The sequence below is a fragment of the Saccoglossus kowalevskii genome, chromosome 4, assembly GCF_978046115.1.
Source record: "Saccoglossus kowalevskii chromosome 4, keSacKowa6.1, whole genome shotgun sequence".
Classification (NCBI taxonomy): domain Eukaryota; kingdom Metazoa; phylum Hemichordata; class Enteropneusta; family Harrimaniidae; genus Saccoglossus; species Saccoglossus kowalevskii.
The window spans coordinates 27,752,306-27,765,507 of NC_140644.1; the positions used below are offsets into that span (position 1 = coordinate 27,752,306).

At 30.6% G+C, this 13,202-nt stretch overlaps 1 protein-coding gene across 1 annotated transcript; it reads left to right on the top strand.

The window, feature by feature from the left end:
- The first annotated feature begins 669 nt into the window (after positions 1-669).
- On the top strand, positions 670-12,826 carry LOC100377452 (uncharacterized). The gene is made up of 10 exons (XM_006811278.3): positions 670-773; positions 974-1,120; positions 2,553-2,684; positions 3,404-3,576; positions 7,341-7,516; positions 7,635-7,868; positions 8,157-8,208; positions 9,333-9,588; positions 10,796-10,844; positions 11,076-12,826. The coding sequence occupies exons 2-10, from the start codon at positions 989-991 to the stop codon at positions 11,387-11,389; spliced, it is 1,518 nt and encodes a 505-aa protein (XP_006811341.1). The 5' UTR covers positions 670-773; positions 974-988; the 3' UTR covers positions 11,390-12,826.
- Positions 12,827-13,202: the final 376 nt, after the last annotated feature.

Consider the following 13,202-nt stretch of genomic DNA (forward strand, 5'->3'; position numbering starts at 1 on the left):
GCTATGGAACAAAACAGCAACAACTATCAGTGTATTAGGCCACATTTTGTGTTCATTCTATATTCTGTATTCACCATTGGCTGCAAATTGTATTTTTTTTGTTTTTGACTTGTTTTTTTTTTTTTTTTAGAAAAGTTTTTATTTTTTGTTTTCTTTTTTAGATTGTAGTTTTTTTGTTTTTTTTTTTATTTCTTTCTGTAAGACCCTTTTTATCCTTTCCTAAGGATTTTATGCGTCTAATAAAAATATATGTTATCGATACAATTCTTTTATTACTATTTACCAATAAATGTAATAACGTCTACTTTTATGGTTATAAATTGCTGTGTCATCTTCGCCCGCTAAGGTTCATTTATTCGCCCCAACATCATACAGCTTCAGCGAAACCGGTGTGTGACAGTGATACTTGCGACCTTTGAGATGACCCCGACCGAAGTCAGCGAATAGTTATTTTGCTTCAGTTATGTTTTATGTATCTGTGGAATGATCTCATATATTGTACGCAAAGATAAGTGAAATGTGTATAATGTAAAATATAATACAGATACATGGACATTTCAGTAATTTTATTCAAACACTCACTTTATGAAATGACCTTGCGTATGTATGACGTACGTCTTGGGCGGGGTCTTGGGGATTTCCCAAGTACCTACGTCATAGTCATGTGATTCATAGGCTTTCGCAAAAACAAGAACAGTAAGCCGACTTGCCAAAGAAAACGCAAACAATTAATTGGTAATACTGTACTGAAATATATACTTAGCCTGAAATAGGTAAGTACCGGTAGACATGAACTTGAAACAACTACAGCGTCAACCGAACGCAGCATTACAATCGCCTGTTTCGCACTGACGCCGTACAACTATTGGAATACGTAGGTGTTTGTTGTGAAGGAAACATCGTTGTTTACAAACTTTATATTTTACTGACGATACTGAATCTGTACTGAGGATATGTTTAATTTACCTCGCAGATTTGCTGTTTTCCCATGTACACGATGTCTGTTCTCAGATCTGGCCACTCTCCGTGCAGCTTGATAGAAATCAGATCACCGCAACGATTGATGACGCACCTATATGTTGTATGCTTTATATTATTATTTACACCATTAATAGTCACGGTGAGTCATGAACTTGGTATATTCAAAATATTGACATCGATATATGTTAATACTAACAAATAATTCTCGTTACCATAATATTTTTCTGATATCATTTGTGCGGTATACATGTAGTTTTTTAAATCTTTTTTTTGCGGGGGGGGGGGGGGGAGGTAGAATACCTAGTTCAATGTGTGTGCTTTTAGAGCCATCATTGTACTGAGTCTGTTTTCTATATTTATTCAGTTGGGGTTGGAACACTTTAAATTCAACTTTCATTGTGTTTTGTCTAAAAATTATTTGAATGGCGAGGCTTTGAGTGGTAATCAATTGTATAAAATACTTTTATAGTAAGACAGAAAGTAAAAACATAACACACTGGTAATACTTAATTTAAATTTATGTGTGTTCCTAACACTACATCAAAACAAACAAAAGTATGTCATAAATAGTGGTCATCTTGCATTTAAAACTGTTGACTCCACACTTTGCAGTACTTTCCTGACTAGAGTTCATAAGGTCATTTCTGTGTTGTAAATAATAACAATGGAGTCAAGACAACAATTTCCTTATAATGTAATTTTGTAGGGATTTTATCTAGAATTACAACTTGCATATTTATTCGCTTGTAGTAGTTTCCATGATTGTTTTTACTTAATTCTGGTTAGTTCAGGTCAAAGTTCAGGCAAACAAATATAGCCACTCTTATAATATGAAGAATAGTTTGGTAACTCTAGATATTTACATGTATTGTACAATTAAGAAGCATGTTTTCAAGATTTTCTCCCATGAAAGCCCCTAAAGTAAACATAAAATGAGTATGTAATAAATGGTGGATAAATATATGGAAATTTTGGCAAGAAAAATTATGGCATGGAAATGGTTAAATCAGTGAGATAATTCTTCTTTCTCTAGTGAATTTGTAATGATTTGTATGTTACAGACTAAACTGAAACAGAATATCAGGACAGATATAAGGCACTACAGTAGACCAGTTTAATATTTGTGTGTTTTTAATTTTGTTATTCTCGCAAACAAAGAAACAAACAATTATTGAATTACAATTAATTTGTAAACATTTTGTGTTGCCTAATCCACTCTATTACACCTACAGTGAAATATTCTCTGCAATATTAAAGCTGACATTGTAGGTGATGTAGTTGAGAGCGGAAGATACAGTCAGTGAAATCAAACTTAAAGTTAATTCTTGAGAAGTTTATAAAAAATAATACCTGCAGAAACAGAATACGTAATGAAATATACTGATCGTTCAGGCAAACATTAATTTAGTGAAATGTTTTATGATTGTTTTGTTTTATGAAATTTGTCATCTTTTACCAGTACACAACAGAATGATAATTTAGATAGATATTCTATATTGAATTAAATACATTGTCATCCGATTTTTGAGAATAAAAATGCAAACATAATCATCTTGATATTAATTTTGTAGGCCGAAAAGTCAAACCTGGTATCCAATCAAATCAAATGTCCTGATGAAGGCGTTTATAAGTTTTTCTGGGATGAAGTAGATGAAAAGTGTATGAAGTGTCCACGGTGTAATCCTGGTACTGGTCTTAATGAGGTAAGGTAGTTAAACATACACTAGACTAGAACATTGTGAATATTAGGTACAACATAAAAATTATTTATCGACTACCACTTGATAGACTGGGCTAATTTCAAAGTCGTACCTAAAAGACCAAGTCAAAAAGTCATAAAATTATATTAAAGCAAGAGTGTCGGCACCTGCGCATGCGTCAGATGGCCATAGTGTGTCATTGTTAACAAACAAGCATCCACCCATGAGCCTTTGCATTTTTAGCGTGTGTTGTTATCGTCTCTTGGGACTCAATTCCTGCGTGTGCGTAGGTGACGACCCCTCCGCTTTAAGAACTTTCTGTTTTTGAAATAATATTTATTTATATATGTAGTTAACCTTGACTTAAAAAAATAAATGTTGTTCGCTTTTGTTTTGAAAAAATTTCAATTTGCGTTAATTCTTGTGTGAGTTAATTATTTACAAAATTATGAGTGTTTATAAGTATCTTGTATTAAAAAAATACTTTTATTGTCCAAAAAATTGGTCAATATGTTCAACTTCTAAATCCAAGATATTTGGATTTAGTTTTGACTGGCCAAAAAATGTATTACAATAACCAAATTTGGCTCATTCGCAAATCATATTTTGAATATTTGAATGCAATGAAAATCTTGCTCATTGTTTTTCATGCAATCAAAAATTATGGTTTGTTATATGCTGTAATATGATTTACTGTTTATGATATTTTATCTATTTCACAGACGTGTGGTAATGATGAAGGCAAATTTGCTCAGTGTACTACTTGTTTGGACGGTGTAGAATTCTCAGATTCTTTTGACTATATGTGTGAACCCTGTACAGTTTGTTCTAATGTACAATCTGAGCAAAAGTGTACCCCAAAAAAGAACACCGAGTGTGGGCCATGTAAAATAGGGTATGTAGTATGACGACTTGTTCTAGCACGATGACAATAATAACAATATAGCTCACATACATCACCATTAACCACACAACAGCTCACATATATCGCTATTAACTCATATGTATATATCACACTATTATTGTTCACATAAATCACCATTAACACATATAACTACACCATAGCTCACACATCATATCACCATTAACTCATATAACCACACAACAGTTAACACATATCACTATTAACTCATATGTATATATCACCACATTATTGTTCGCAAATCACCATTAACCCATATAACCACACAACAGTTCACATATATCACTATTAACTCATATGTATATATCACCACATTATTGTTCACATAAATCACCATTAACACATTTAACCACACCATAGCTCACACATCATATCACTATTAACTCATATGCATATATCACCACATTATTGTTCACATAAATCACCATTAACACATTTAACCACATAACAGTTCACATATATCACCATTAACCCATATAACCACACAACAGTTCACATATATCACTATTAACTCATATGTATATATCACCACATTATTGTTCACATAAATCACCATTAACACATTTAACCACATAACAGTTCACATATATCACCATTAACCCATATAACCACACAACAGTTCACATATGTCACTATTAACTCATATGTATATATCACCACATTATTGTTCACATAAATCACCATTAACACATTTAACCACATAACAGTTCACATATATCACCATTAACCCATATAACCACACAACAGTTCACATATATCACTATTAACTCATATGTATATATCACCACATTATTGTTCACATAAATCACCATTAACACATTTAACCACACAACAGTTCACATAAATCACCATTAACCCATATAACCACACAACAGTTCACATATATCACTATTAACTCATATGTATATATAACCACACAACAGTTCATATATATACATATACATCATATTATTGTTCACAAATCACCATGAACACACACATAACCACACCATAGCTCACACATATCACTATTGACTAATATGTATATATCACATTATTGTTTACATAAATCACCATTAGCACATACATTTTGTATAACCACACCATAGCTCACACATATCACTATTGACTAATATGTATATATCACATTATTGTTTACATAAATCACCATTAACACATACATTTTGTATAACCACACCATAGCTCACACATATCACTATTGACTAATATGTATATATCACATTATTGTTTACATAAATCACCATTAACACATACATTTTGTATAACCACACCATAGCTCACACATATCACTATTGACTAATATGTATATATCACATTATTGTTTACATAAATCACCATTAACACATACATTTTGTATAACCACACCATAGTTCACATAAATCACTATTAACCCATATGTATATATAACCACACAACAGTTCATATATATACATATACATCACATTATTGTTCGCAAATCACCATTAACACATATAACCACACAACAGTTAACACATATCACTATTAACCCATATAACCACACAACAGTTCACATATATCACTATTAACTCATATGTATATATCACCACATTATTGTTCACATAAATCACCATTAACACATTTAACCACACAACAGTTCACATAAATCACCATTAACCCATATAACCACACAACAGTTCACATATATCACTATGAACTCATGTGTATATATCACCACATTATTGTTCACATAAATCACCATTAACACATTTAACCACACAACAGTTCACATAAATCACCATTAACCCATATAACCACACAACAGTTCACATATATCACTATTAACTCATATGTACATATCACCACATTATTGTTCACATGAATCACCATTAATCCATATAACCACACAACAGTTCACATATATCACTATTAACCCATATGTATATATAACCAAACAACAGTTCATATATATACATATACATCATATTATTGTTCACAAATCACCATGAACACACACATAACCACACCATAGCTCACACATATCACTATTGACTAATATGAATATATCACATTATTGTTTACATAAATCACCATTAACACATACATTTTGTATAACCACACCATAGCTCACATATATCACTATTAACTCATATGTATATATCACCACATTATTGTTCACAAATCACCATTAACACACATATAACCACACCATAGCTCACACATATCACTATTAACTCATATGTATATATCATCACATTATTGTTCGCAAATCACCATTAACACATATAACCACACAACAGTTAACACATATTACTATTAACTCATATATATATCACATTATTGTTCACATATATCACCATTACCACATATAACTGTGCAACAGTTCACATATATCACTATTAACTCATATGTATATATAACCACATAACAGTTCACATATATCACCACATTATTGTTCACATAAATCACCATTAACACATATAGCCACACCATAACTCACATATATCACTATTAACTCATATATATCACCACATTATTGTTCACATAAATCACCATTAACACATCTAACCACATAACAGTTCACATATATCACCATTAACCCATATAACCACACAACAGTTCACATATATCACTATTAACTCATATGTATATATCACCACATTGTTCATATAAATTACCATTAACACATTTAACCACATAACAGTTCACATATATCACCATTAACTCATATAACCACACAACAGTTCACATATATCACTATTAACTCATATGTATATATCACCACATTATTGTTCACATAAATCACCATTAACACATTTAACCACACAACAGTTCACATAAATCACCATCAACCCATATAACCACACAACAGTTCACATATATCACTATTAACTCATATGTATATATCACCACATTGTTCATATAAATCACCATTAACACATTTAACCACATAACAGTTCACATATATCACTATTAACTCATATGTATATATCTCTACATTATTGTTCACATAAATCACCATTAACACATATAGCCACACCATAGCTCACATATATCACTATTAACTCATATATATATATTACCACATTATTGTTCACATAAATCACCATTAACACATTTTAACCACACAACAGTCCACATATATCACTATTAACACATATAACCACACAAAAGCTCACATATATCACCATTAACACACATATAACCACACCATAGCTCACACATATCACTATTAACTCGTATATATATCACATTATTGTTCACATAAATCACCATTAACACATATAACCACACAATAGCTCACATATATCACTATTAACTCATACAGAATCACATGATAGCTCAATATATATCACCATTAACTCATATATAACAAAATTATAGCTCACATATATCAAAATTAACCATGCTATAGCTCACATAAATCAATGTTAACTCATAGTTCATGACATGATAGCTCAACATAGATCACTATTAAATATAGCTCACATATATTGGTGATATGTGCACATAACAGCACTATAACTCATGTATATCATCAAATTATAGTTAAAATGTATCACCAATAACTCAAATATAACCACATTGGTATAGCTCACATTTTACTATTACCTCATAAATTAACACAGTACACTTATAAAGCCCCTGGCTAAATGTATATATTCAAAGTGTAGGTTTACAAACTTAATTATTGTGGGTAATACTACATGTATGTATTCATAACGCGTGTTATACAAAATATATATATACAAAGTGTTTATTTAAATCATACTTTTCAGGTTTTTCAAAGATACATTTGGCAATTGTATCACTTGCATAACATACCCAGAACATGCTGACTGTCAAGCATGGACGACAAATACCCAGGCACCTAAAATAACTACTGGAAAACCTTTGCATCAATCAACGGGTACTCCTGAACTCCTACAAGTTAAAGTACACGATGAAGAAGAAGGTATTCATTTATTTCATTTATAAAAGTAAAAATTTTAATAAATAAATTATTAATAAATTATTTGATCTGATGATGATTATTTAATCACATTTGACCTATTTTTTATATTGTTTTATAGATGGCTTGGAGAAGAGCAAAGTATTTGGTTATGATGCTGGTCCACTTATACTGGCAGCTGTTGTGTTACCTAAAGTTGCTATTATATTATTAATAATACTACTAGTAGGTATTTCAGAATGGATATGGAGGCGGAAAAAACAAGAACAACAAAGAAAAAGGAGTGCTTCTCTCAGATCTTCCCAAACCGAAGTGTTTACAAATACTGATAAGCCTCACTCATCTAGTCAAAAAGGTGAAACAATTATTTGTGTCTATCTAAGTACTACACTTATAAAGCCACACATAAAAATTACGGCCTTAGGGGTACTTACTTATATGAGTACCAACAGGTTATGTTGAAAACATATGTTAAAGTTTTGTTAATCTGATCCCAGTTATGTCATTTAAATATTATATTCAGTCCAATATTCTTGTTAAATACTGTCTCTATATATATTGAATTCTGATTACGTTACTTTATTGAACTATATTCCATATACCTATCTTTTACAATGAATAAAAGATATTCTATTTCTTTCAGAGGAGATTGAGTTGGAAGAGATTGTATACAGTGATACCCAAGGATCATCAAGGTGAATGATATTTTGTTTTTAGGTCGTCTAAGGTATATTGTTGCAGTTATCCTTTCCAATCCCCAACTTTTAGTTTCCTCTCATTGATTTGACCGTGTAATGTTCTGTTGTTTTCTGTACTCTGTATCTTTTGTCATTTATATATGTTCTACATTTGTGTTCATGGATTTCTACTAACATAGAATTTATTAATGATGACTTTGATTTTGTATTGAGTGTCATATTCAGATATGATGGCAATGATATCATATAACAACGTCGCCCACTTAATAGTCTCATTATAATTCATGAAAGAAATTCAAATTTTGAGAACACACTAAAACAATATACAAAAATGATCTACTAACATTTTAACAATACACGGTAAAATCAGTGAGAGAAGTTAGTAAACCTTGAGGTGCATCCTACAAGTGATATCAGGTAAGAGTAAGCACACCCTAGTATATCCTGTTTCTTTGTTCATATCTTTATGGGACACAATCAAATAGTTAGAAAGTTATAATCTAGTGTAAGTACAGGCAAATTGCAAACATATAAACACACAAGATTTTAACTGAGGTAATGATCAAGGCAAAGGGTCTTGCCTCTGTAAGCTGATGTGTACCATAAATATCAGACAATCTTTCTTAGATTTATCCTTGTATAAATTGATATATCTATTTTATATCTGGCAAATATTTGTTTAACCCTTTCATCACTAAGGTACATTGTCACCTTTCACAAAATAGTTCCATGTACCATTTGTGCGTAATAATTAGGTCATTTGCATATCATTAAACATTTGAGCACCAAAGTAAACTTTTATCACCTTTCACAAAATAGTTCTTATGTACCATTTGTGCATATTAATTAGGTAATTTGCATACAATTAACACTTGTACTAATTAAAGTTGCATATTTGTTTCCCAAAGTTTTCAAAAAAATTTTGATGACATGCTAATGTATGTAAATTTTAGGAAGTTGTAGAAAAATACATATCTTACAGTGTATCAAATATTGTCCCAAAATGTAGGTGGGGAATATTTGGTGCTAATATGGTTAATGAAGTTTGCTTTTTAAATATTATTTTACTCTTATATTTAAGAATTGAAGAAATATAACTCATAGATCCTTTGTTCAATTAGATTAACTGAGGCTGCTCTGCCTAATGGTGCTATCAAACTTGAAGTACATGAGAATGACAATAAAGACATAAAAAGTCCTGTAACAAAGAAAAATAAGAGACACTTTTCAGGATGCAGCATGACTACACAGGAAGAAGATGAAGATGAAAAATACAAACTAATTCATCATGATTATGATGAAGATGATGACCCTTTTGAACCCATTGCCAAATCTAATACAGAGTACAAGCTTGAAGATAATGAGGATGAACTCAAGGCAAGTTTTATTAAACAAACCATGCAGTCCCCGTTAGTTATCGAATTTAAGATATATAGTTTTGTTTATAGTAATATAGCTGGAATATAAACATGTCAGGAATACGATTATGATGATTGTTTAACATTAAAATGATTGACATTTGTATCTGATCGTCAAACGAATATTGAGAGATATTGCTCTGGAACAGCATGAATTAAAACAAAATCAGCCATTTTGAATACATGTATAACGAATATACATAAAATTTGAACATAGTCAGTTGAAGCATGTCAGAGATATGGCTCTATGGAACAAAATGGCCACTCTTCATCCATACAGAATCTGGTCTAAAAAATGAAATAACGTGCATCAGGAACCCGCAATGTCTGATGTATGTACCTAGTTTGAAAAAATCCATCCATAAATGCCAAAAATGCTTGATATTTGATGATTTTTTAGCACAAAAATGGCCACTTTTAATAGGATCGTCAAACCAATATATCTATATATCTAAAACATGATGTATAATGAATATTTCAAATTTGAACACAATCAGTCATAGCAAGTCAGTCGGCCATTTTGAATTTTATCTGAAAAACAAAATGATGTGCATCAAGGTCCTATAACGTCCAACGTATATACTATGTTCGAACAAAATTCATCTGTAAACAGCCGAGAAATGCTTGATTTTGATGATTTTTAGCATAGAAATGGCCACCCACCATTCGGCCGTTTTTGATAGGATCAATATATCTATATATCTAAGACATGATGTATAATGAATATTTCAAATTTGAACACAATCAGTAACAGCAAGTCAGAGATATGGCACTAGAACCACATTTATTAAAACAAAATGGCCGCGAGTCAGCCATTTTGAATCTTATCTGAAAACAAATGATGCGTAAACAGCCGTGAAATGCTTGATTTTGATGATTTTTAGAACAAAAATGGCCGCCATTCGGCCATCTTGAAACAGATCGTGAAACAAATTGATGTGCATATGTATAATATCATGTATGATGTGTGTGTGAAGTTTGATTGTGACGGAAGCACGGACGCACGGAGGTAAAAAAAATAAGTCTCCGTTTTCGGACTGCGTCCGAACGGGGACTAACAAATACAATTGATGAGTGTTGATGAGTATATTATATTAAATACAGTGAAACCAAATTCATTTCTCACAGCATTAATTTATTCATGTATTATTGATGTTTTGCTTCAGAAGAAGGAAAAACTTTGGAAAACTTTCAGAGCTAAAGATATAGGAAAAGGTATGTGGGATATGTCATTGAATTATTAAGCAATTGAAGCAAGTATAATGGCTGGATGAATTGTATTACATTTTTGATGTCTGTTGCCTAATATTAGAGTGCCCTCCAAAAACCAAGAACTTACATGTGTACTTGTAATTTCTTGTACCATAACTATAGTCAATTTATTCAGTTATCGTACTTGGAAGTATTTGTGTGAAATCGAACATTTTGTATTTTTTCTTTCCATAGACAAACCAATTACTGATTTACTAGGAGACAACAATATAATGTTTCATATAAATGGGATGCTTACTCCACCTATTGTAAACTCCACCAACACGATAGCTTACCAACGGGAACTCGCTGATGTTGTCCATGTGCCATACAGAAATACAGTTAATAGTGCAAGAGATGTTCTTGATTATATGAAAACCACCTCACAACGCTATATTACATCATTGCTAGAAGCATTGCAGGAAATCAAAAGACATGACATTTTTGACTTGCTTGTCAATTGGGTTTTTGAAAAATACAGCCAAGATGAGGACATCGATATTGTTTGACTCTGTAGTTATTGAAGATGTTGAGTAATAAGAGCAATATTATTACCTGACATTAAACATTTACTTTTCTTACAGTATATTTACGAAAATGATTTTATAATAGTTTTTTATTCAAAATCAACAGAACATTTACCAGGTAATATTGATGTTTAAAGACATGTAAATGTAGTTAATCATCACTTTGAGTTGATTCCCTGAATGAGTGACATAGCCTGCTCTACATAATATATACATTATATGGGAAATATTTTGATGTAATAGATTATGTGTTCCTTCCAATACACTGGATTGGCATTCCCAGGGCTGGAAACCTCATAACAATATATATTTATTTAGAGATATAGTTCTAAATTTACTCAACCCACAAGTATATTCAGTCCTAATTTCTTCAAAATACATATTGGCCTGCAATTTGACCGTTGAGGTCACACACTTAGTATTGTTGTTATACATGTAACCTTTGCTAATGTAATTTCATTAGTTACAATCAAGTGATATGATTGGTTAATTCTAAGTTATTTAATTATTTACTTCCAAATCATACTTGTAGGATGTATGATTTGCGAAATATTTTATTGTTTAACCTGAATGAATGGTAAACTAATCAGCATGCATCTGTGCATTAATAATGATTCAAATAATGACTGTATATCATATCATACATTGGCATTTAATTTAATATTTAGATCGTTTTGACATATTTCATTATTTTTGGTGACAAGTCAGTAATTCTCACAACTACAATGTAGTTATACACTTATTTGTTAAAGGCATTATTATTTGTTTGTAACAATTTCTACTAATTTATGCGATGTGTGCCACTTTATATTCCATTATTTATATAAAGACACATTTATATATTTATAAATATATAAATGTATATTTTTCTATGTGAAAGTTTACATTTACTCTTTGATACATTTACAATTTTTTTTTCTTACTAATTTTTTGAATTTATTGATTGACCCCTTCATCTTTTATGAATTAAAGGATAATGGCACATGTTAATTGTAAATAATCAGATATTCAATATTGTATATATGCTAATAATGTATATAGCAAATTAATATGTTTATATATTTTCATCTTTTCATATTTATAAATGATATGATAAGATATGGTTTTTAAAAAAGTGATTATACTCAATTTTTATACTCATCTATTTTGCATAATCTAGAATGCAGGGATTGAATCTCAATATTACTGTGTAAAATATTTTACAATTTTTAAAATTGTATATGACCTAACTGTCATTTGAACTAAAATCAAATTAATGTCTTCAGCTCAATCATGTTCTCACTAATTGATGAAACAGGTCGCCAAAATAAGGATTTGCTCAAAAAACTGTGTGGTGATAACTTGTACTAATACGAAATATAATCTTCTGTAAATATAAAAATACTGTAAATAAAATAATGAAATGTTTTTTTATTTTCATATATTGACTTATTTATTTTTTGAAACTGTGACTGTTTATCGTGTAGATTTGCAGAGACAATAGATTTGCGTTGTATATTGGCATAAAACCAGCAGCTTATACATACAGATTTGCATTGTAAGAATATTATTACATCTATCATGTGTAGTGACCAAATTAAAATGTGTTGATGATGTAAAAAAGACATCAAGCGCACATTGACACTTTATAACATGGTTAGTATTTGAGTGTGATGTGTTCATGAAATGTATGCAATGTAACTGTTTACAATTTTGACAACACTGACCGAATACTAATAAGCAGGTAGGAATAAAAATGTCGAGCTACAATTACTTGTAACCAGGAAAAAAAAACAGATATGAGAACACTTACTTT